General features: G+C 36.5%; 4 protein-coding genes and 2 non-coding genes across 6 annotated transcripts; 2 read left to right on the top strand and 4 right to left on the bottom strand.

Annotated features, from left to right (window-relative positions):
- Window positions 1-728: 728 nt before the first annotated feature.
- LOC130508330 (probable amino-acid acetyltransferase NAGS2, chloroplastic) lies at window positions 729-3467 on the bottom strand. Its single transcript, XM_057003777.1, has 9 exons — window positions 2934-3467; window positions 2769-2856; window positions 2483-2691; window positions 2245-2396; window positions 1721-2171; window positions 1548-1645; window positions 1362-1473; window positions 1135-1294; window positions 729-1062 (listed from the first exon to the last, which is right to left on the bottom strand). Exons 1-9 carry the CDS (start codon window positions 3306-3308, stop codon window positions 845-847), a joined length of 1863 nt encoding a protein of 620 aa, XP_056859757.1. The 5' UTR covers window positions 3309-3467; the 3' UTR covers window positions 729-844.
- Window positions 3468-4487: 1020 nt separating this feature from the next.
- LOC130508329 (heptahelical transmembrane protein 4-like) lies at window positions 4488-6462 on the top strand. The gene is made up of 4 exons (XM_057003776.1): window positions 4488-4674; window positions 4872-5133; window positions 5217-5460; window positions 5710-6462. The coding sequence occupies exons 2-4, from the start codon at window positions 4880-4882 to the stop codon at window positions 6361-6363; spliced, it is 1152 nt and encodes a 383-aa protein (XP_056859756.1). The 5' UTR covers window positions 4488-4674; window positions 4872-4879; the 3' UTR covers window positions 6364-6462.
- A 6135-nt stretch (window positions 6463-12597) lies between these two features.
- On the top strand, window positions 12598-13562 carry LOC108824609 (light-inducible protein CPRF2). Its single transcript, XM_018598033.2, has one exon. It carries the CDS (start codon window positions 12643-12645, stop codon window positions 13384-13386), a length of 744 nt encoding a protein of 247 aa, XP_018453535.1. The 5' UTR covers window positions 12598-12642; the 3' UTR covers window positions 13387-13562.
- Window positions 13563-14146: 584 nt separating this feature from the next.
- Window positions 14147-16358, bottom strand: LOC108840001 (growth-regulating factor 2). The gene is made up of 4 exons (XM_018612814.2): window positions 15706-16358; window positions 15375-15566; window positions 14970-15240; window positions 14147-14895 (listed from the first exon to the last, which is right to left on the bottom strand). Exons 1-4 carry the CDS (start codon window positions 16091-16093, stop codon window positions 14328-14330), a joined length of 1419 nt encoding a protein of 472 aa, XP_018468316.1. The 5' UTR covers window positions 16094-16358; the 3' UTR covers window positions 14147-14327.
- A 5227-nt stretch (window positions 16359-21585) lies between these two features.
- LOC130508940 (small nucleolar RNA R71) lies at window positions 21586-21692 on the bottom strand. Its single transcript, XR_008943124.1, has one exon. It is a non-coding gene; the product is annotated as a small nucleolar RNA R71 (small nucleolar RNA).
- Window positions 21693-23532: 1840 nt separating this feature from the next.
- Window positions 23533-23639, bottom strand: LOC130508939 (small nucleolar RNA R71). The gene has a single exon (XR_008943123.1). It is a non-coding gene; the product is annotated as a small nucleolar RNA R71 (small nucleolar RNA).
- Between the last annotated feature and the right edge of the window lie 991 nt (window positions 23640-24630).

Here is a 24630-nt window from a genome sequence, read left to right as displayed (position 1 = left end):
CATGCATGTACTTAGAAAAGTTCATGTCCCCTTACCCATCATGTTTTTATTTAGTGAACAGCCCATAAAAAGTAAATAGTAATTGAGATAAATAGTTAGTCCATTGATTCCATCGTTTCAACACTTCCATATATGTGCCTTTTAATTTAAGAAAATAAAATATGAAAAGTAGTGGGAACTGCTTTTGAGATATGTGGCTGGTTTTACTACAACTCTCTTTCCCTCATCTTTTGACGAGGCTTTGGCCTCCCCCATGTAATGGTACGATCTTTTTAGCTTCGCTTTTTAAGCTAATCTTTTTTCAAAAATCTAGCTTCTTCTGGTCTGTTTTCTTGTTTATAAAGTCATGCAAAAAGCAAATTAATACAATAAAAATCTACTGGCTGTCCCATTTTTGCTTTAATTCGAATCGAAACCTTGCTGGGTCCCTTGTACCACGACTTGACCATTACTCATCGCTAACTACAAAATGCTTCAATTCATAGGGAATATCATAATTAATCCTCATGATGCAAAGGTTTATTTTTAGGGCACTTGAACCTATTTAACTATTTCTTTATGGACGATACTCATGTTAATTTCATTGAAAAATTGATTGTTAACATTTTAAACACGAAATTTATATTTGTTTGTCAGTTTAATGTCGAGTTTCGAACTGGGAAATATAACTTCATCCGGTAAGCAGTCTTTTGGTCTCACTAAAGAAGAAGCTGAGAAGATTATGGAGAAACTCAAAGCGGTTGGTGCTACTGTTGTTTTGGAATGAATTTAAAGTCACAAATCCGGAATCAAACAATATGGAAATATTATTACAATATTGCTCAGAGTTTGCTTTCTTGCTGTTTTATATTCTCAGCACTGAAATGCCACTCCGGTCAGGTAGTAACTTTTTCATGTAGTACTTGGATTTTCTAGAGAGGTTAATTCTCTGTCTTCTCTTCTCTGGTATCACCTCGATTGAACATTCTTGAAACCCGCGTCTCACAAACCAATCTGCTGTTCGTGTTGTTAGTAGAAACAGCTTCTCTAACCCGAGTGATGAAGCTTTTTTCTCTATGTAATCTGCAAGAAACAGATTCGTGTGTGTCATTGATGTTTTCTCTAGCTTTTTCGGTAGCTTAAAACGTTTTTTACCTAGCAGTTTATCGCCTTGGCCTTGACCGCGGCAATCTGATGCAACTGCAATGGCTGCTACTTCTCCGCATTTGTCTTCAAAGAAGGGAAACAGAGCTGCACAGGCGATGATCTGACCTTCTCTTTCCACAACCACGAACGACTCCAAAGCTCGCAGTAACTGCACTCAAAGATCAAATCTTTTAACAGCGGAAACGATAAAACACTGAGATGGGTTTGTGTTTAACCTCCTCATCGGTTCTGCGAACCAGAATCCCAGATTCCTCCAAGGGTTTGATGATATGTCTAATGCCCGCAAGATCATCCACTTTGGCATCTCTGGTTCCTTCGTACACATCACTGTGGACAAAATGCACATAACAATCAGTACAGTCACTGTAAGAACGATAAAGACCGAAAACAAATGTGTATACCTAGCAACCATAGTCCCCATTCCATCTCTTTTGAAAAGTTCCAACAACAGAACGCCACTTATAGTACCATCCAACAAGTGTACTCTTTTGACTCCACCCTTCGAACCAAACGGTTTCAGATAAAAATAGTTGCCGGTAAGAAACAAGACAAAAGGTTTTCATTAAACACTCACTCTGCAGACAAACGCAGCAGCAGCCAACTCAGAAAGATAACCGTTTAAACGGCTTAGTCTCTCCTCACCACCGATAGCAAAACCTTGCTCACCGGACCATAATCCGTTCCCATTCTCAAATCCAACACCGTTCTGAAAGATTCGAGTGTGGTTTCCGTTTCCCCAAAATGGTGGTCTCCCGTTATGAGAAGGATAAGTATCCTTGCCGTTGGTGTTGTTGTTGTTGTTAGGAGGTTCGTTGTGATAAGTGATACTTCCATCTCCAACAGCTTTTACATAATTAGCAGCAATGTCGCTTTGTTGTGCCCGTTTTCTCACTAACATATCTGCTTCTTGGAGTGTCAAGAAACTAATCAGATGCCCACTCTCATCAAGAATTGGACCGTCCATAATGCAGATAAGCTTATCTGCTCCTATAGCTAATGCACAAGCTGTAGCAACCTCATAGGTACTGCCCAAGTAAAAAGGACTGTCAATACTAGAAGAGTCTAAATCTTTTTTAAGGTTAAGTAGAGTGAGCATACTTGCAATTCAAAACTTCTCCAGAGCTTGAGTGGCCCAAGTTCCTCAACAAGACTACAGAACCACCATCAAGCCTCTCACAAATCCGATCTACATCGATCTTCTTCACTTCCCCTGTCGCTCCAAAATCAACACCATCAACAACACCTCTTCTCTGTCCCCATCAACAACAAGATAAAATCAGTCATAGAAATTCAAAGTCTGACTGAACGAACAAATGAAGAAAGTAGAAAACCTCACTTTTGCAGCAAAAAAGTTACCAGTATCAACCCTGACACCAATATCATGCAAACGACTACTATCACCATGCCTACGGATATTGCAAATAGAAGGTCCAGGAGATAGTTTGGCCTCAAGCATCACTGATATTGCTCCAGCAGCTTCCTTAGCAGCCTGCAAAGATGCTTCATCAGTTACTCTGTAACGTCCCACATATGTAGCCTCGCGTCCTGCAACTCACCCAATTTTTAGGCTCCTAACCCAACATTGTGACAAAAGTAGAGACAAGGTTTTATCTATTTCTGACCTCTCTCAGACAAAAGCTGGTCAATTTGCTCTTGGGTTCCAGGAACTAGCACAAATCTTATTCCCAGATGATGAAGAAACGCAATGTCCTGCACACAGCTTTAACTGAAACAAACCGTCGAACACTTTGTGTGCATCTTTAACATAAATAGAAAAAAAAAGAAACCTTTAAAATGGGATCACAGTAAGGGCCGGAAATGATCTCGCCGGAGATAACAACGACGAAGGTGCAGCCACGGTGGGCCCATAGATAAGGCCAAGCTTCACGGAACCAACGCACAAACTCTTTGTCGTCAACTGGATGCTCAGCCTCCACATCACCGCCTGCCCTCGTCGCGTAGTCGTACATATTGCATTTCGTTGACAGAGAAGATACAGAAGCAACCGGTCTAAACCATGGAGAGATAAAAACCGGGTAGGGGTTCAGCTTATTATTGTTCGGTCTGAAAGACGAAGGTTCGCTTCTTGTTTGGCGAAATTGGAAAGGAACGTACAAGTTTGAAGAAGAAGCGGAACCTAACAATGCTCCTCGCTCCATCATCTTTAGGAGAATTCAGCTCAAATTTTCTTTAAAAAAATTGAATTAATCCGGCAGGAGACGACGGTATAGAGTCGGAGATGGCGGTGGTAGAGTTTGTGTCTTCACGTGGGGTCAATGTTGTTCCATTCATGTTAATGAAATGATTGGAATTTGGTTCAACCGGTCACTCCTGCTACACTATAGTCAATCTCGGTCTGCATCCTAGGGAAAGTGGGTGTGTTGTGTTCACTGATAAATGGGCTTTTAGTGAATATTTTTGTGTGCTCTAGTGGGCTAAACCCATTTAATGTAATACCATATTGGGCTTTTAAGGAATGTCACTAGAGTAGAGTTTTGAGGAATGTTTTAAATGTTAAAATTGTATAAACCCCGTAAGCCCATTTAAAGTGTCACTAGATTGGGCTTTAAGGAATGTTCGTATATTGTCTTTTTTCTTTTTTTGATCAAACCTGTCATGATACAGCTTTTATATAAAGTGAATCATGACTAAAGAGTGACAAGTTACAATCGTCACAATGTGTATATTTTGGGATTACGTACCGACATAAGACTAAAACGTGGAAAATAACAAGCCAAAGAGAACACGAAAATCTCTTGGTTATCCGAATCAAGTAAAAGTACATAATATTCCCACGAGACACCTAAAGATACTCACTCCTGCACGGTGGATATTTCATTATGTTGATTGTTACCTGTTAGGTCCTTCATTTATGCAAATCATACATAGACAACTCACTATGACTTTTTTTATCACTGAAACAATTCACTATGTATGTCGCGATGGAGTCACCATCAATCCTTATTTTCCCTTCAAATACTCAAGAAAGCATTGCATGATTAACTGTTTGATTTTTGTTAGATAGCATTTTCATGTAGTTTCTATCAGAAATTTCATCTATTTTCGTATAATTTACGCGCCAAATACCTTAACTTATCTTATAAATTATAACACCTCGAGAAAGAAAAAAAACAAACATTATTGTATTTGTTAATCGAAATCGATGTTTTCCAAATTCCTCGTACGGCGAAACATCAAAACTAAATTCTTGGCCCAAACCCAAAAAAAAATAAAAATATAAAAGGGGTCCACGGTAATATATGGAAACAGGAAAAAAAAAACAAGTGGTCCTAATTTGAAAAGATGTAAAAATATCAAACCACAAATATAATAATAGCTTCTTTGTGGTTTCAGAGAGCCTCCTCCTCTTCTTCATCCATTCTTTCTCGTTTTCTCGCCTAACGTATCAAAACAGGATCTCTCTCTCTCTCATCCCTTAAGATCTATTTTGATCCACTTTCATTCCCTCTCTCTTGCTCGTGGTGATCTCCCTCTCGCCAACTCTTGAACACACACTATTGGATTAAGGTAATCTTCTCTCAATTTCCTTTGAACCCTTTCTATATTAAAGCTTATGTCAGATCAAAAGCACGATCCTTTAGCTCAATCTCCACATTTAACTCCATCTCTCTGCTCCGAGTTCTTCGGAAGTTTCTCAAGATTTTACCATAAAGCACTGGTTCACCTTTGAATTAGATTTACATATGTGTTGGTTGAATTGATAGAGACAAAAATGGCAGAAGAGATCAAGGAACGTTTACAACCAACAACAAAGGAGAAGAAGAAACAACAACAAGAACAACACAAAAACGTGAAAGGGAAGAGACTATGGCAGAAAGTCAAGTACCAACTCGTGGAGTACCACGCTTTGCCTGCTTACCTCAGAGACAACGAGTACATCCTTGGCCACTACCGTTCCGAATGGCCCCTCAAACACATCCTCCTCAGCATCTTCTCCATCCACAACGAGACCTTGAATGTCTGGACGTAAGTTTTTGATTTCAACCTTTCTTGTTTTGTATTGTATCCTTTGTTATCAGATCTTGAAATGTATTTTTGGGATTTTGCAGGCACTTGATTGGTTTTTTCCTGTTTCTAGCACTTACTATATACACAGCTACCAAAGTCCCAAGCGTTGTGGATCTTCAGCACCGTTTACCTCATCTCCTCAGGAAAACTGATCTTCACAAACTTCACTCTGACCTCATGTCTCGCCTTCCTTCTTCTCCTTCTAAGTGGCATCTCATGGAGCTTCTCTATAACTGTCTCCCTGACAGATTCTCTCTTGCCAACTCCACCGACATGTGTGTTCTGGTAATCAAGACACAATCTTTCTTGATTATTATAAAGGATATGAATCAGTGTTCTAAAATGTGGTGTTGGCGTCCGCTATACCGTAACATTTTCATGTTATATAGTGTTTTTATGTGATTTTTATAGTTGGGAGTATAATAGCTTTTAGACGGATATTATGCCCTAGATCCTAGACGGATTTTAAATATTAATATTCAAAAAACTAAATTATTAATATCTTTTTTTTTTTTTTGGTAAATTGCATTGCAGCATTCAGTGAAGGAAGATGTTGCAAACATGATAGCTCCTTTGATCCTCAGGCCAATCACTCGATGGCCCTTCTACGCATTCCTAGGCGGGGCTATGTTCTGTCTATTAGCAAGCAGCACCTGCCACCTCCTCTCCTGTCACTCAGAGCGAGTCTCTTACATAATGCTTAGGCTTGACTACGCTGGGATCGCAGCTCTCATCTCCACTTCCTTCTACCCTCCCGTCTACTACTCTTTCATGTGTGATCCTTTCTTCTGCAACCTCTACTTAGGATTCATTACAATCCTGGGAATCTCCACGGTCCTCGTCTCCCTCCTACCCGTCTTCCAGAGCCCTGAGTTTCGTGTAGTGAGGGCCTCTCTCTTCTTTGGAATGGGGTTCTCCGGAGCGGCACCGATACTACATAAGCTGATCATCTTTTGGGACCAGCCCGAGGCGCTTCACACGACGGGGTATGAGGTTTTGATGGGTTTGCTTTACGGGTTAGGAGCTTTGGTTTATGCGACTAGGATCCCTGAGAGATGGATGCCTGGTAAGTTTGATATAGCTGGACATAGCCATCAGTTGTTTCATGTTTTGGTGGTTGCCGGTGCCTTCACACATTATAGAGCAGGGCTTGTGTATCTCAAGTGGAGAGACATTGAAGGATGTTGAAAGTATTTGATGGAATCTTCTAATGTTTTTAATCAAACGAAAAAAAATTGGATTGTGTAAAGTGTCTTGATGTGTAAGAAAATGTTATTAGTTTTTCCACTTGTCCTTTGTTCCTAAGCTTAACCATAACTTTAACACAAGGTGGTTTACTCCATGCTTTGCACCATATAGAACATTAGTGAAAATCGGAATAAGAAGAAATAGATTAAGTCGATGAGGGAGGAGGATCTTGGAGAGTTTTGAAGAGTTTGAAAAGAAGTCTTAAACAACACATGGTGGCTATAGTAATCGTGTTAGATTGGCGGGTTGTGTTAAGATATCGCTTGAAAGGCCCAACATGTTAACGTGTTACGTGAGATTAAAGTCAAACTTGAATTTTTATTTTTGGGCCAAAGTTGCCAATATAAAGGCCCTATGCAATACAGGCCACACGATGAATAACTCGAACTCACAGATTCACAGGTGTTAGTTGGTCTATTTCATTTTTTTGTTCTCGGCCCATGATGGAACTACACTCGGAAAACAAAAAATCTCAAACGATACCCGAGAAACCGGCCGAGCTTAAAGTTGTAAAGCAAAAAGAAATAGACACGTAACAATAGGCATGAATAATAGAGAATTGACCATATGCATGCATGGACATACACGAAACACATCTGTCCGTACTGAGATATAACTATTGTTCTAAAAAGCGGTTTAGGTTTAGGCGGCCGTCTAGGCGGTGCTTAGCTGCTAGTCATTATAGGACCGTGACGATTACTCTTTAAACCGTCTAGATAATTATAATATTGTAATAATAAATAATATATAATTTATTGTTAATAAATTTATATTAATATATTGTAATATTTATTCTTATGAAAATAATTTTTATCATATATAAATAATAGTTTTTACTATTATTAAATATAAAATATTACATATATTTAATATATTGCTATAATTTATAAACGCCTAAACTGTTTAACTAATAATCTAGGCGTCCACTTAATCGTTCTAGGCGGTAGGCGTTAGGTCGCCGCCCGCTTAGCGCCTAGAAACTAATGAGAACCCTAATGACGCCACGCGGTAAATCTCAACGAACGTATCCACCACAAACATATAGAAAGCGAAAAGACAGTTCTAAAAAGCCATAATTAGTGGATGCATAACGTCGCTTTGCATCCACCCATTAACTCATACGTAAGCACGCACACACATTAAATAAAATATGTGTGCATCCATTAACTCATACAAAAACCTACAACACTAAAAACAGAAATAGTTGCTGTTATTACAACTTCTCATGGTAATGTAGAAACGATTTGTGATATATATATACACAATGGTTGTATATATAAACATAAAATATTTACAACTATATTTTTTAGAAAGAATGTCAGATATTCTTTTTGTTTCATAATAATTATCATTTCAACATTCTTTCTTGCTTCACAAAAATATTATTTTAGAATTTCAATGCAAATTATATCTGTTTTCAGCTGAAAATTAATTGCAAATTACATTGATTATATAAATAATTTTATTTATCTTAAATATTTTTGGTCAAATAAATATAATTAATAGTAAACTAAATAAATTTTAATAATTTTTTTAATCTGTGTAGAAATGTCAACATATCATTTTTATTAAATAGATAGAATACAAAAATATCAAAATGACTTAGCAACACATTTAGTTTTTTTTTTTAATTTACAAAGTTGTCGTTATATGGCTCATTTTTGGTAGTGGTAAATAAATTTCCGAGAGTTATTGAAGTTACGATTTTTGATGATTTTATATTTTTTGTTTCGTAATTAATATTATTTTAAATTTTTTATTTTATTTCAAAAATGTTATTCTACAATCTCAATGTAATTTTGTACATTAAATCTAATTTTACCAATTTGACTAACTAATAAATTTTTATTTAAACTTAATCATACATTAAATAAAAATATATTAGTTTATTATACAAATTTTTTAATATCCATGAAAAGTGTCGAATTGACAATTATTAAAAAGAGAAATGGTAATAGATTACTTTTATTAAAGTTTTGGCCCCTCGACTTTAATTAAAGGATTTAACTAAACTTTATATAGGAAATATGACCTAACCCGTATCCGTCGGCTTCATGTATATACAAGCGGTGTACGTAATTAAGGACAATGATATATATACAATCAAAACTGATGTCTTTTCCTCAAGCAAAAGAGAAGTTCGTTGACTAAAAGAAGTGTAGAGAAGAAAAAAAAAAAGAAGTATAAAGATTAATGCAATCTGAATGATTCGCAATATTGCATGTACGTTTGAATTATATCCAAGAAATTTATTACATATAAAAATCGGTTGCTCTGCTAGTATTTCTTCGTCTATAACAGCGATGCGAGGATTTTCGTTGAAACTCCTTTTTCTATGATTCTTGTAGTTTTTCTTCATAGTACAGTAGTTAATTTCATCGTCTATTGATTGGAGTTTTGGTTTCTCTGATCTTCACTGTTTAAGAAGGGGATCAATGTTGTTATGCCATTTTTTTCGTTTTGAAATCATTATCTTTTGAGTTAAATATTCGTGTGAGAAAGAATTATAATTAGAATCGAATGTTTTAAACTTCTGGTTTTTTCTGCCGGATCTGATTTGTCTAACTGCTAGGCTCATTTTGTTGGTGTAGGGTTTCAAGGACCTCGTCGTGTTAGTCTTTCGAGTTGTTTTGGATCTGGAGTGAATTCCCCCAAATAGTGGCCAGAGATCTAGTCAATTCGAATTACTTATATTTTTAGGATCATTTTCAGAATAAATCTCGGTCCTTAAAATTATTTTTCGATCAATTTACTTTGTAATTATTGTTCATGTTAGAGCATCCAACATAAAACTTTATATTTCTCTCCAAAATGGAGTAAATGTGAATATGTAGTAAAAATGTTTTAGTCCTACTATATTTTCCATTCCATAATAGAGTAATGAACAAAAAAATAGATTATTCTATTTATGGAGTATATTTCATTATTGAGTGGGATATAGAGTTGGGTTGGAGCATTTCTTACTCCATATTTACTTTTACTCTATTTTGGAGGAAAATATGGAATTAGATTGGAGATACAGTTACAAGCTTCATTGATGTATTAGAATTGAATAGTTAGATAAACTTTAATCGAACTCTATGTTGATTATTAAACCTTGTCATTGAATCACTTTTTATCTTTTTTGCAGCTTTTTTTTACTGTTGTTTAAGTTAGCAAATTGTAGATGCAGTAGATTTCATCCTTCAAAGACTAATATATTTTATATCATTATTTTCATAATGAGTATTCACATTTTTATCAGAAAAAACTATATATAAAATTTTACACATGCCTAATAATATGTAAGGAAATATCAATGTAATTATATAATTTTCTATCATTTTTAGCAGAGGTTTTTAGTTTAGAGATTTGTAAAAATGCGACCCCGTTTCTCAAAATAATAGCATACGTACATGTATATGCGCAACGGAACGTTGATTCATACTATAACAAAATGAAATTTGGATGTTTTTGAAAAGCTAAAATCTAAAGCTTTTTTATTCGACATTAAAGTTTGATTTCACATGAGACCGAACCAAAGACTTTATAATGTACAGATTCACATAATCGTATATAGAATAAAGTACAAACTGAGTGTGCAAAATGATTATGACACAAATGTATAGTTATGTAATATTTTTTTTTATCAAAGTTATGTAATATTATAAATTTAATATAATTATCAAAATATTTTACTAATAATTTTAAAATAGATATTTTATACGAATATGATTACAAAAAACATAAATATAATTACAAAAAAATATAAAAATTAAATTTGTAAAAAAATACAAAAAATATCCATCTTTTGAAAAAAACGGATCAGAATTAAAGTTGATTTCACATAAGATCGAACCAAAGACTTTTATAATGTACAGATTCATATAATCGTATATGGATGTATTTATATATATGAACTGGAACATTGATCTCGATAAAATTAAATTGGAATTATTAAAAGCCATTATATGAAGCTTTTTTATTGAACACTAAAGTTTGATTTCACATGAGACCGAACCAAACACGAGACTGGCCAATTAGAAAAGGTTGGTGTATAATAAATAAGTATACTTGTATTTGTTGTCTTTTATGCTTTATTATATACGTATGAAATTCATGTGGATGTTGCTCCATACTACCTCTGTTTCATTATAAGTGTCGTTTTAGACTTGTGCACACAGATTAAAAAAATATTTAATTTTGCATATTTTCAATATAAAAACATCATTACCGATACAATTCAACCAATAGAAAAATAGAATGGAGAATAAAGTTAATAAGTTTTGCATTGAAATTCTAAAACGACACTTATTTTGCAACGAAAAAATTCTCTAAAACGACACTTAATATGAAACGGAGATAGTATATACTTTTCAATCCTAAATGAGCTAACTAAAGTTATTCAGTTTTTCTTTTTGCTTGAATTTGGTAGTTATTCCGTTTTCTAATACTAGTATAGTTATAATAAATGGTAGTTCAACATGAAAACATTAGTTGATCATAAATTTGTAAATGATTGTGTGATCTAATAAACACATATTTCCATCCTCGTTAATTATTTTTGTCTTGCAACAAACAACAAAAATTAGAACGTTCTTAAATACTGCAATATATATATTATATATATATATATATATATATATATATATATATATATATATATATTACGTGTGTGTGACATTATGAATGATATGCAGCATTTTAACCATAAAACAATCCAGCCTTCAAGCTACTGCTTCTCTTTATGTATTATCTTGGTTTTTTATTAACTAGATTATGTTTTTCAATTTTTTAAAAAGTTATTACAGAATTAATTATCTCGATTTAATATTTGATAAAAACATCAATTTTCACATTTCTTGGTTTCTCAATATTTCTATTGAATCAACTAAACCTAAAATCTAGCTCTAAATTTTCTATATACATTGGTATACTATTAACTTTTCACATTTCTCTGTCCTCAATATTTCTTCTGAATCACCAACTACACTTAAAAATCTCTGGATTTTCTATATACTTTGAATCAGCATATTAGTGGTTTAACATTCAATGTTACCTTGTAGCAAGCAAGTAATATACTTTTGGTCGTAGGTTATAGCCGTATAGGTTTCTTTACATAAAAGCATTGGTCTCATATCTCATGCAAAGCACCAGTTGGGTTCAGTTAATTGGAAAGGGTTCCTTAGATTCTCTATTTCTTTTCAGTTTAATTAATTTTACTCCACTCTTGGTCTGCTTTATTTTTCATTTTAGATTGAAATGATGATTCTTGTCCATCTTCAGTGTCCATCCCGTGTAAAAAGAAATCGAGAAGATTTTTTCTTTTTCTTTAAGAAAGATGACTACCCCTTTATCCAAAAAAAAAAGATGACTAAACAGTGAACCAATGAACCAATCTATCGTGGCTGTCCATGTCACAACAACAAAGTATATGCTCACAAAACAAATATAGGGGTGGCGGCGAATACAAATGGTTTTAGCAAAAAAAAAATAATACAAATGGTTTCTGGATTTGAAGAAAGAAAAAGAGTTAATTGTGATAATATCTTATATATAAAAGCTTCATAAAGTTGAAGTAATGCTAAACCCCACCCCAAAAAATGCTAAATGTTCATTCGAGATAAATAAAAAGAATTATGATCAAATAACTTGTGAAATGTTGTCCTTAATGTAAGTATAATATTTTAAAATAAAGGGTTTGTTCAATATTTTCTTTCTGCCGACAATTGGAGCCACAATAATTAATTTCAAATAAAATTAGACGAAGTATTCAATTTCAATTTGAAAGGTATACCTTTTCTAGAAATATAACAAAATATGTCATTTACAATTAGGTCTGTCACTCTTGTGTAGATATTAAAACGTGTAAAATGTGGACTGTTATCTTCACCACCAAGCTATTACATACATTTGGTTACTTGAAAATTCAAAATTTCTATAAAACAAACAATTGCTATATGGACCTCAAACGAGCAATGGTACCCCACAAAATATTTTATGCTTTTTACAAAAGCTGGCTCCTAAAATTAAAATTGCAAGTTTTTAACCCCACCATAGTGCAACATGACTCAAAAGCTTTTTATACGGTATAATATACGGTCAATCGGTCATATACCGTATTTACATATGACTAAAATACCCCTCTTTGTTTGCCCATAAATATCAGCCTCCAACAATGCAATTCTTCCCTTTTCCCCTTCTAATCACTCATCTCTCTATTAGAAAAATTAAGTAATTATGTTGTCTACTGTACCGGCCTTTTCCTTCCTGGAACCGGGTACGGTTAATCAATTTTCGGGTTTCCAAACTGGATTCACTCCTTGGGAGTGGGACTGCTTTGATCTCTTTTCCGTGAACCAATTGTCTATTGAACCGGCCGTTCCCAGCCCTTGTTATGGTGAATCCAACTCTGGTCTCGTTAGAACTAATTCTGGTTTTGATGATAAAACCGGTTCTGACGAATCTTGTGCCGGTTTCACCAAACCCGGTTTTGACGACACCGTCAGTTCACAGTGCCTCCTACTATGCACTCAAGGAGAAAAACCGGACCCGGACGACCCAGAACAATTGACAGCCATCGCCAAACCTGATTCAGGAGAGCAGAATCATAACCGGAATAAACTGATCAATCCGGAGATGACCGACGAGAGGAAGAGAAAGAGAATGGAGTCAAACCGGGAATCAGCGAGACGGTCAAGAATGCGTAAGCAGAGTCACATTGATAACTTAAGGAACCAAGTAAATCAGCTGGATCTGGAAAACCGTGAGCTCGGTAACCGGCTCCGGTTAGTTATATACCACCTTCAACAAGTGAACACGGACAATAACAGGCTCGTGACGGAACAAGAGATGCTCCGGTTAAGATTCTCGGAGATGAGGCGGATTCTGATTCTCAGACAACTTCAACAACAACAACAACAGTGGGAACTCAATAACAGGAGAATGATCATGTATGAACAAAACCCATCTACGATCATATGATTTAAGTAAATAAAAGATTTGAAAATCTAGAACATTAAGATCAAAGAAAAAAAAATATCTCTCTATGTAGATGAAAGGTTAGGAAGAGAAAATGATGGTTTTCGAATTTTCCTTTCTATTTGCAACTCAGAGAGAAGAATGAAAAAAACTTTTTTTCTGTTCCACTATCGTAGGAATATATAGTTGTAGTGGTTTGACAAATGACTCAAAGAGTCATCATATTAGTGCAATGCAATGATATAATATTATTATTCGTACTTAGTGGAAAGCTTTTATGCGCATTAACATGACATCAATGCCAATGCACGATGCTAAAGTAATCATTTACTATTATTTGTATTATTAAGTTAAAGCGCTAAAGTATTACACCAGCCAACATAAATATTTAAAAGTTTCTTTTTTCTTGTCAACATTTAAAAGTTAACAAGCTATCTCAAATTCCCCTAATTAAATTTTATCACTAAATAGATACTGATCAATCTGCCAACCATCATTAGTTCACTACCTCTTATCAGCCCAAAAATTGCAGGATCTGTAATCTCGGCCCAAAACAATCATTGGATATTCAATCCCGATAAAAGTTTAGATCGTCAAGTCCATACTGAAGAGCACCTAAGTAAGCCCTAACCTTTCTTCTTTTAAGGCTTAGGCTTGGAATGGTCTCTTGCTGGAAAAGAAAAAGGTCTTTTTGGTTCACTTGTAGTCACAATTACAGAGCAAGAAAGCCCTAGTTTGGATCTAAGCAAAGGAATCAAAGGTATTAACTTCAGAATCAAGACTGTTATTATATTAGGTTATCATCAAACTTGAAGATCAAGAAATCGAAAAACAAAGAAAAAAATAGAGTTTTTGGAAGAACAACAGCAGAACAAAAAAAGAGCAATGCACCAAGAAACAAATTAAAGGAAAAAAAAAGACAAAGCCTGCTCATGACACTAGTTTCAGGTTGTGTAATGAAAGTAGTCAACATTGTTGTTTCTGTTGTTCTCCGCAATGGGGCTGCTTACAGAGCTGCTGTTAGAGAGTGAGCAAAACGTGGACTTTTGCAAAACCCCTGTAGGAGACGAACCCAACGTGGGACTACTCGTTGTGCTGTTGTTGTTAAGTACTTCTCCTAATGGACCTCCCAAGGAGTTTCCCCACGAGATTGGAATCCAAGTATTCACCTTTCTCACAGACTCGAGCGTCTCCTGCTGGCTTTGGATCGGTAGGTCAAACTCGCGTGATAGCCTGAGAGGCGAGAGCGTGACTTTTTCTTGAGCTTGAGCGGTGGAGGAAGGAGATGATGATGATGCTACTGGAATTGACATTGAAAGCTGCGTCCAATCTGATTTCAACTCTTCAGGCCAAGAGTTGTTGTGACTGTGATTACCCGAAGTCTTGTTGTCTAGGTACGATGATGTGAGCAATGAAGGAGAGGTAACGTGACCAAACCCAAAAGGGATGTTGTTGTTTCTCTCTTCCTTGGGTTGCAAGTTAACGATGGATGGATATATCGCATTCTGGACTCTGTTTTTTTTGCAAGAATATGTGTAAGCAAAGCTATGAAGAACATGCAAAGTATTGAAAGATACTTATATTACCTGTTGGTAGGCATTTGAGAAGCAGTGGGGAGGGAGCGGTTACGAGATGCAACCGCTTTGGAGGGAGCAGGGGCGGGGGTTAGGCCAGGTTGGACTTCCACAGGCTTTCTTGAACGGTGACGGCCTCTGTTGATGTGTCTTTCACAGTACTTCTGATCAGGAACAGCGTCTTTCGAGCACCGCCATTTCTTTCCATCTGTTCTACGGCATCTCCCTGGCTCAGGATCCATGTTTCCTCCTGCGAAACCTAGATGGAATGTTCCCCATCCAACTGCAAAACATTCGTTATCTCATTAACCAATGTTTGATAAGACTTTTCAACCAAAATGACATTAGAGAACATTTTAAAGTTGGCAAAAAAATCTTGAAAACAGATTATTGGATTGATGTTCTTTGAGAGCTTACAAGAACTGGGAGGCAATGATCCATAAGGGTAAAAGGACTTCTGGATAGAGATGAGCAAACTAGAAGGAACAGGGACATTGGCTGTGATATACTTATAAATCAAGGCCTGTTGCTCTAGCTCAGCCCATTGAGTCAATGTGAAAGGTCCTTTCCCTTGCATGCTCATCATTCCACCAGAACCATATCCTCCTCCTGCCACCATTCCACACAACAAAAGAAAAAGATTCAAAACTTTTAACAGTTTTCACATAAACCCATTTCACCAAATCTAGTCTAAACCCAAACCCATGTTTTTGTTTTACAAAAAGATTATTTAAAAACAAAAAAGTACCTCCTGAGCTTCTACAATAAGGAGGTGGAAGCTGGTGAAGAAACGGGGAGAGAGAGTTCTTGTTGCTATCCAAACCGACATATTTAGTGAAGTCGTAAGCTTCTGGTTTATCTGAGAAGCTAAGCATGTGTTCTTGCCGGCGAGAGTCAGAGGAGAGAAGAGAAGCAGATCTTGTAAGAGGAATGCCTTGATGAAACAGCATTGGTCTGCTATAAGCAGCTGAAGGTAAGTGTTTGTCTTCTGCTATTGTCAATGTTGTTCTAGCTAGCTTCGTGCTTTGTTGCAAGCAATCCTCACCGTCGAAACCGGATCTGTCTTGTTTGGATCCTCTAAGCTCTTTTAGACTTGGTGACCCGTTCACATTACCAGCAACCGACCCAAGATCCATTGAAAAGTTATTAAGAACTTTAATAAAAAAAGAAGCTAGATAATGACTTGAGAGAGACTTGCCATAGGAAGAAGAGAGCTTGAGCAGAGCTCGAGAAGATGAGAGATGGGGAGAAGAACGAGGCAGAAGTGTAACATTTTGTGTATACTATTTAGAGATTTTTTCTTTTTTAATGTGAGAGAGATATTATTATTTTTTTATAAATGAAAAAGATAATAATACTGAAAGATAATTGGTTGAGAGAGATGAAGCTTTGGGAGGAGACAAGAATGGTGTACCTAAAAATACATTCCGGATCTCGGACATGTTACAACATATATATCCCATGCTTTTTATTAATAACTTTGCTTTATATTCTTCTTCTTTGTTTAGTTCTTTTGCTTTATGGGTAAACAAAAATTTTAGCTTATAATTTCCTCCTTTGAGACTATTATTTCAAGTAATTACATGGAGTATATATATCGACATTGGTTAAATATTAAATATCCGAGTGGAAGTCTTCGAGTTTTGTAAAACATGGTCCCAAATCTCATCATTTAAGTATGGTCGTAGTTTCACTGTTGGAACGTAAGATGTTCAACAATGTAGGCTATTTTTTATATATTTTGACATTATATTTTAGCAAAAAAAAAAATGTAGGCTATTTGAAGTATTGGGACATTTTCCCAGTTTGTATGATTTATTTATTGGGTTTTTGTTTTGGATTTTACTTTTTACTAGATTTTCTTTACTTGTGATCTATATGCATGCTAGCTGTAACGGTGTTGAAAACAGGAAAAGTAGCTGTAACCTGTGGATTTATTAGATAGTTTTGGTAACATTCGTATAAAAGTTCTTTATGATTTATAAACATTTTGTATATGATGTATACTTATAGTGTTGTAATTCTTAACTGTATATTTACGGTGGAGCTTCACTGGAATTTGCAGAAGGAAACAAAGGGTATGCTTTGAGTGAGATTTACAATACATATGTATAGTGTGTATCTAATTTATACTCTTTTAAGTTAGATTTTATTTATCTTTTTTGCATCAGTGAGATTTTTTAATCTCAGAAAACAAATAATAGAATTGTCCTATTCAAGTAATGAATAATAGAATTGAGTGGAGTACCAAATATTTACCAAGAATCACGTGGTTCCAATGATATTTTTGGACCATCTTTGTCTTCGCCTTGATGATTTTGGTTATATGGAGTGGGCCACTTTATTCTTGATACAATGTATTGAGTGATATTAGCATCAACTGCGAGTCTGACTACTACATGTAAATAGGTGTAATTAAGAAAAAAAGTGTAACCTTGTTTCATTAATGTGGTTAGTAAGCGTGTTTGGGTTCGATGTGGAATTATGTGCAACAGTTTATTACGACAGCGTTACAAATTATCGAGGTTAACGTGTGGCTAAAATAATTTATTTACTACAGCAAAATATAACTACGAAACGTTGGGTCCAAGCTTGCTAAGCGATTTGAACAGCATCTTCGTTAACTTATATCTCATGAGATAATATAGAAGACTAACACGATACAAGTGCTATCTATGTATTATAACAATACAAAACTTCAAATAGTAAAAACAATTCCAGTGTTGATTATACATATCAAATGGGATAAGTGTAGATTGCTTTAGTATGTCATAAGAGCTGTGTAAGGTTGCAATGTTGTTTGAACTCTGGTTTAACAAATGTACAAATAAGAAAGACAAACTTTGCACACAAAAATAAAGAAGCATAGTACTATTTGTGAATTCGACTTAACAAGAGTTGCATAAGTAACTTACGTCATCTCACCAACAATGATTTCGGAGTTCACTATAAGATCATCTCCAATCCCACTTTATTTTTCACTCTAAAATAGAGTTTAGAGTAAAAAATGCTTCAATGGTATTCTATTTTTCACTCTATAATAGAGTGAAAAATAGGTTTACTCCAAATATAGAGTATGTTGTTTTTTTTGTTCATCACCTTATTTTCTACTCTAAAATAGAGTACCATTGGAGAAAACTTCATCTCTATTATAGAGTCACTCTGTTTTAAAGTAGAAAATAGAGTGAACCGTTGGAGATACTCTAACTTGAGACTACAAATGATTATCATGAGAGAATGTCAAAAGAAACAAAAATGATCGTCTAAATACAAAATTTATGTTTCTTAATTAGACTTGCTTTACATATGTAAACAGTAATAGTTTGGAAATATTAGATCATGGTATATGGACCTATGGTAGGAACTTTTGTGAGCTTTCATTCACATCCAAAGTAAATATCGCAATTTATTTTAAGTTCGAGATCATTTGTATTATTTTGAGGGAGAAAAAGAAAATGCATATCAGAATATTGACGCAGCTTATGGAGAAAGCTGAATTTAATAATGGAAAGACACATAGTGTTACTACCAATACCGTCCGACAAGAAACGTATATGTTAGTTAAAGCTTTGCTTGAATGTCCTGAAAGGAAACTAAAGTCACGAGTGGTGCGCATGCATCGACGATGTATATAATCATTACTTTAGCACACATACGATTGCAAATTAACATTTGATCGAGTTAACGTTAACCATCAAATTCGGTGACAACATTGCTTGTATTAAGTCCATTTTCATAGTATGTAATTTGTAAGACTAACATAAAAGTGCAAATCCCAAACTCTAATAAATAAATGTTCTGGAGTTTAATGCAGATTAAGAAAATATTTAATGATTATAAATATAATACTACTCCCTCCGTTTTTTTTATAAGTCGTTTTAGAATCTTGCACATAGATTAAGAAAAACATAAATTTCTTATATTTTCTAGACAAAACATCATTAATTATTTACATAACCACAAATCAACCAATGAAAAAATAGAATACATATTATCAGTAGTCATACAACATTAACTGTTAATAAATTTTACATAGAAAACCGAAAACGTCATATAATTTGGAACAAAAAAATTTCTCTAAAACGACTTATAAAAGAAAACGGAGGGAGTATATTATTATAACTATTTTCTAAAATTTTAATCCAAACAAAATTTAATAAAATATAATTAACTTCTTTAAAATTTATAATTTACTATTATTATCTAATAAAAATTGCAATGAAAATATTAAAAAATATTTTTTGAAACATTTTCTCTATAAAAACAGTAGAGTGTTATATTATGGTTTAATAATTTTAAGGTTCTTTAGTATATTACCAAAGAAATTCTAAGTTATATAAAATTAAACTCTTTCGTATTTGTAACATCAGTGTTTTTAGCAAGATATGCACAATTACTAGATAGTTGTTTTGTATTCGCTATATGGCTTATATTTGTTCCGTAGAGACGAGTATTCGGTTTGATGATATCTTGTGCATTTGCATGTTTTTAGCTTTGATATCTTGCACATTTTGATCATTTAGAATAGGATTTAGGCTTCTTTAGCTTGCATTTTGCATGCATAAGTCCTTATCAGGTGTTGGAGCATGCTATGGAGTTTTTGGAGGTGTTTGAGATGAGTTATGGATCAAAAGGGGTGAAAGGTGGGGATTGTGCAAATTAGCGTCTGGAGCGGGGTGTTTGGAGCGGGTTCGCAGGTCCGCTGTGATCCAGAGCGAGGTCGGAACGAGTACTTGGAGCGGCGTAAGTAACACCGCTCGGGTTTACGACGAGAAACGGTGTGAAGTGGCTGGAGCGGGGTCTTGGAGCGGAGTCACGACACCGGTGTGAGGTCCGGAGCGGGGTTGAGCAGCCATACGGAGCGGAGTCACCAAGGCCGCTCGGGTTTACCACAGGAGACGAAGCAAAATGGCCGGAGCGGGGTTAGCCAGCGGGGTTGCGACTCCGCTGCGTGTTTTTACTTATGCGACTTGTAATGCTTTTAAGGGTTTTTTAGACCTTTTATTATCAACCATTAGGGTTTGGAAGGATCATATAAATACTTTTTAGACCCAAATGATGGGATTATCTTATTATCTCTGAAGAAAACACAAACCTTTTGGTGATAAAGTTCTTTCCTTTGAATCAAATCATCATTTTGTTCTTGTGTTCTTGAGTTATTTTGAGTTCTTATTTTCTTTCTTTTCATGATTAAGCTTGAATCTCTTATGGGTTTGAGAAGGATCATGGTGATTAGTGAGTAGTCCTCTTAGGATTCATGGGTTAGGGAGATCAAGGGTGATTAAGCTAGATCTAAAGGGTTTTATGTTCTATCTATCTATTTCCTTGCTATTAGAGTAGTCTTATTGCTTCTTTTGAGTTGGCCTCTCAAAGGTTGATCTCTAGACATTTCACACCCGGAAGGTGTTTGATGAAATGTCTGAGTCAACTCTTCTAAGCTCTTAACACACTTTGCCAAAGGAATTTGTTGTTAAAGGTGTTAAGATGGCTAGTAGGCTTGTTTTTAATGATTGCTTTAGCAATATTCAACCAAAGGAATTTGATGCTTGAGTTGCTTTAGCAAATGAACATTCATCTAGGGATAGAGCTTGTTTAGCATTGTGTCTAGGCCTAAGATTGCTAGATTGATTGAAAGTCATCCCCTTTAGTTCAAAACTTGATCACCCAAGATCTAATCCCTATTCCCATGAGTTCTCCCATCTCATAATCAAAGAAAGTTTACAGTTTTACTGCATTTTAGTATTACTCTAGTTTAAAACTCATCTCACTTTTGGTTGCGCTTAGATTAAGCATGGATTTGTATTCTCAGTGCATTGAAATCACCTAGGATTGGTTCGACAACCTTTTATACTACTGCATTTGATAAGGACCTGAAAAGTCCTGTTATCAAATTGGCGCCGTTGCCGGGGATGTTGTGATTTTGACATTGGGATTTAGTCATTTGCTTGAGACTAAGTCATTTTTATTGTTATTGTGATATTGGCTCTGCTTTTTCCTCTTTCTTTTTCATTTCAGGTGTATGAACTTGAGAAGTAGAGGGACTACAAACCTCACTCCTCTAGTACCAGACATCCGGGCTTTGGAAAGAGAGAATACAAGAAGAAGGAGAGAAGAGGAGCAACAGGCTCATTTCAACAGATTGGGTTTTGATATGGCTCACCATCAGAACCAGAATCAAGATGGGGAGATCCCTTTGGGAGCTGCCCAAGAGGGAAATGGTCAAGGAGCTGCCAACCTTCGACCACAACACCCACAGCGCCAAGCTCGCGCCATTGGAACCTATGATCGTCCTCACATTCATGGTCATAGGTTGGGAATCAGAGCACCACCGGTGGAGAACAACAACTTCGAGATCAAGTCAGGGCTACTCAACACAATTGAGCACAACAAGTTTCATGGCCTGGCAGCTGAAGATCCTATCGATCATTTGTACAAGTTTGATCAGTATTGTAGTTTGTCCAAGACAAATGGTGTCTCTGAAGATGCATTCAAGCTGAAGTTGTTTCCCTTCTCTTTGGGAGACAAGGCACATCAGTGGGAGAGGTCTGTCCCAAGTGACACTATCACCACTTGGGAGGGATGTAAGGAAGCCTTCTTGGAGAAATTCTTCTCTACCTCAAGGACAGCTAAGATAAGGAACGAGATTTCTGGTTTCCAGCAGAAGAATCTAGAGAGCTTCAATGAGGCATGGGAGAGATTCAAGGACTACCAAGCTCAGTGTCCTCATCATGGTTTCAGCAAGGAGAGCTTGCTTAGCACTTTCTACAGAGGAGTTCTCCCATCTTGCAGAAACAGGCTTGACACTGCTAGTAATGGTTTCTTCTTGGGCAGAACGGTGGAGGATGCAAAGGAACTGGTGGAGAACATGGCAAAGAGTGACTCAGTCTACAATGAGGAGTATGATAGAGCCAACAGAGGGGATGACCAGCAGACAAGGAGAGATATCAAGTCTTTGCAAGACAAGTTGGACTTGGTTCTTTCAAACCAATCCAAGAAGGAGCAGGTTAGCTTTGTTGGTGATCCTAGTCAAGAGGTTCCTCCTAAGGTGAATGAAGTTGATGGTTTAGAAGGGCAAGAAGAGCTTTGCTTCATCAACAACAATGGTACATGGTACAGAAAGGAGCCCAACTTTCAGTACAACAACTACCAGCAAAGACCTTATTCCAACAACCAACAAGGTGGTTACCAGCCTAGGAACAACCAACAAGGAAGCCATCAACCTCAGCAAAACCCTCCTCCTGGTTTCTCCAATAAAGGAAACCAGTCTACTCAAGCCCAAGGAAGTTCTTCTCAACCTAAGGCTCAAGACACAAGTGTGGAATCAATGTTCAAGCAACTACTTGAAGCTCAATCAAGAAATGAGAAGCAAATTGGTTATGAGTTGAAGAACATCCACTCAAAGATTGATGGGAGCTACAATGAGCTCAACAACAAGTTCAGAGCTTTGGAGAATCAGTTTGCCTCTATGAGTTCTAACTCCAATCGCCAACAAGGAACTCTTCCCGGAAAGCCTGAGCAAAACCCAAAGGAGACAATGAAAGCAATCACTCTAAGGAGTGGCAAAGAGTTGCCTTCAAGAGTTCTCACCAAGGATGATGAGAAACAAGGTGGGGAGGTGGCCATCAACACAGATGATGATGTGGTGATTGTAGATGAGAAGACCAATGATGAGATCTTGGAAAAGATAGTAGAAGCTAAGGGTAAAGGGAAGATTGGAGAAGAGAAGAAAACAGTGAAACACGGTGAAGTTGCTACTCCATCAAAAGAATCTTCTTTTATCCCTCCTCCTTATGAACCCAAGCTCCCATTTCCTGGAAGATTCAAGAGGCAACTGTTGGAGAAGTACAAGGCACTCTTTGAGAAACAAATGAGTGAAGTTCAGGTCACAATGCCTGAGACTAAGTCATTTTTATTGTTATTGTGATATTGGCTCTGCTTTTTCCTCTTTCTTTTTCATTTCAGGTGTATGAACTTGAGAAGTAGAGGGACTACAAACCTCACTCCTCTAGTACCAGACATCCGGGCTTTGGAAAGAGAGAATACAAGAAGAAGGAGAGAAGAGGAGCAACAGGCTCATTTCAACAGATTGGGTTTTGATATGGCTCACCATCAGAACCAGAATCAAGATGGGGAGATCCCTTTGGGAGCTGCCCAAGAGGGAAATGGTCAAGGAGCTGCCAACCTTCGACCACAACACCCACAGCGCCAAGCTCGCGCCATTGGAACCTATGATCGTCCTCACATTCATGGTCATAGGTTGGGAATCAGAGCACCACCGGTGGAGAACAACAACTTCGAGATCAAGTCAGGGCTACTCAACACAATTGAGCACAACAAGTTTCATGGCCTGGCAGCTGAAGATCCTATCGATCATTTGTACAAGTTTGATCAGTATTGTAGTTTGTCCAAGACAAATGGTGTCTCTGAAGATGCATTCAAGCTGAAGTTGTTTCCCTTCTCTTTGGGAGACAAGGCACATCAGTGGGAGAGGTCTGTCCCAAGTGACACTATCACCACTTGGGAGGGATGTAAGGAAGCCTTCTTGGAGAAATTCTTCTCTACCTCAAGGACAGCTAAGATAAGGAACGAGATTTCTGGTTTCCAGCAGAAGAATCTAGAGAGCTTCAATGAGGCATGGGAGAGATTCAAGGACTACCAAGCTCAGTGTCCTCATCATGGTTTCAGCAAGGAGAGCTTGCTTAGCACTTTCTACAGAGGAGTTCTCCCATCTTGCAGAAACAGGCTTGACACTGCTAGTAATGGTTTCTTCTTGGGCAGAACGGTGGAGGATGCAGAGGAACTGGTGGAGAACATGGCAAAGAGTGACTCAGTCTACAATGAGGAGTATGATAGAGCCAACAGAGGGGATGACCAGCAGACAAGGAGAGATATCAAGTCTTTGCAAGACAAGTTGGACTTGGTTCTTTCAAACCAATCCAAGAAGGAGCAGGTTAGCTTTGTTGGTGATCCTAGTCAAGAGGTTCCTCCTAAGGTGAATGAAGTTGATGGTTTAGAAGGGCAAGAAGAGCTTTGCTTCATCAACAACAATGGTACATGGTACAGAAAGGAGCCCAACTTTCAGTACAACAACTACCAGCAAAGACCTTATTCCAACAACCAACAAGGTGGTTACCAGCCTAGGAACAACCAACAAGGAAGCCATCAACCTCAGCAAAACCCTCCTCCTGGTTTCTCCAATAAAGGAAACCAGTCTACTCAAGCCCAAGGAAGTTCTTCTCAACCTAAGGCTCAAGACACAAGTGTGGAATCAATGTTCAAGCAACTACTTGAAGCTCAATCAAGAAATGAGAAGCAAATTGGTTATGAGTTGAAGAACATCCACTCAAAGATTGATGGGAGCTACAATGAGCTCAACAACAAGTTCAGAGCTTTGGAGAATCAGTTTGCCTCTATGAGTTCTAACTCCAATCGCCAACAAGGAACTCTTCCCGGAAAGCCTGAGCAAAACCCAAAGGAGACAATGAAAGCAATCACTCTAAGGAGTGGCAAAGAGTTGCCTTCAAGAGTTCTCACCAAGGATGATGAGAAACAAGGTGGGGAGGTGGCCATCAACATAGATGATGATGTGGTGATTGTAGATGAGAAGACCAATGATGAGATCTTGGAAAAGATAGTAGAAGCTAAGGGTAAAGGGAAGATTGGAGAAGAGAAG

This window comes from Raphanus sativus, chromosome 2, assembly GCF_000801105.2.
Source record: "Raphanus sativus cultivar WK10039 chromosome 2, ASM80110v3, whole genome shotgun sequence".
Lineage (NCBI taxonomy): Eukaryota > Viridiplantae > Streptophyta > Magnoliopsida > Brassicales > Brassicaceae > Raphanus > Raphanus sativus.
Note: the sequence above shows the minus strand (reverse complement) of the source record. Positions and strands in the feature narration are given on the sequence as shown.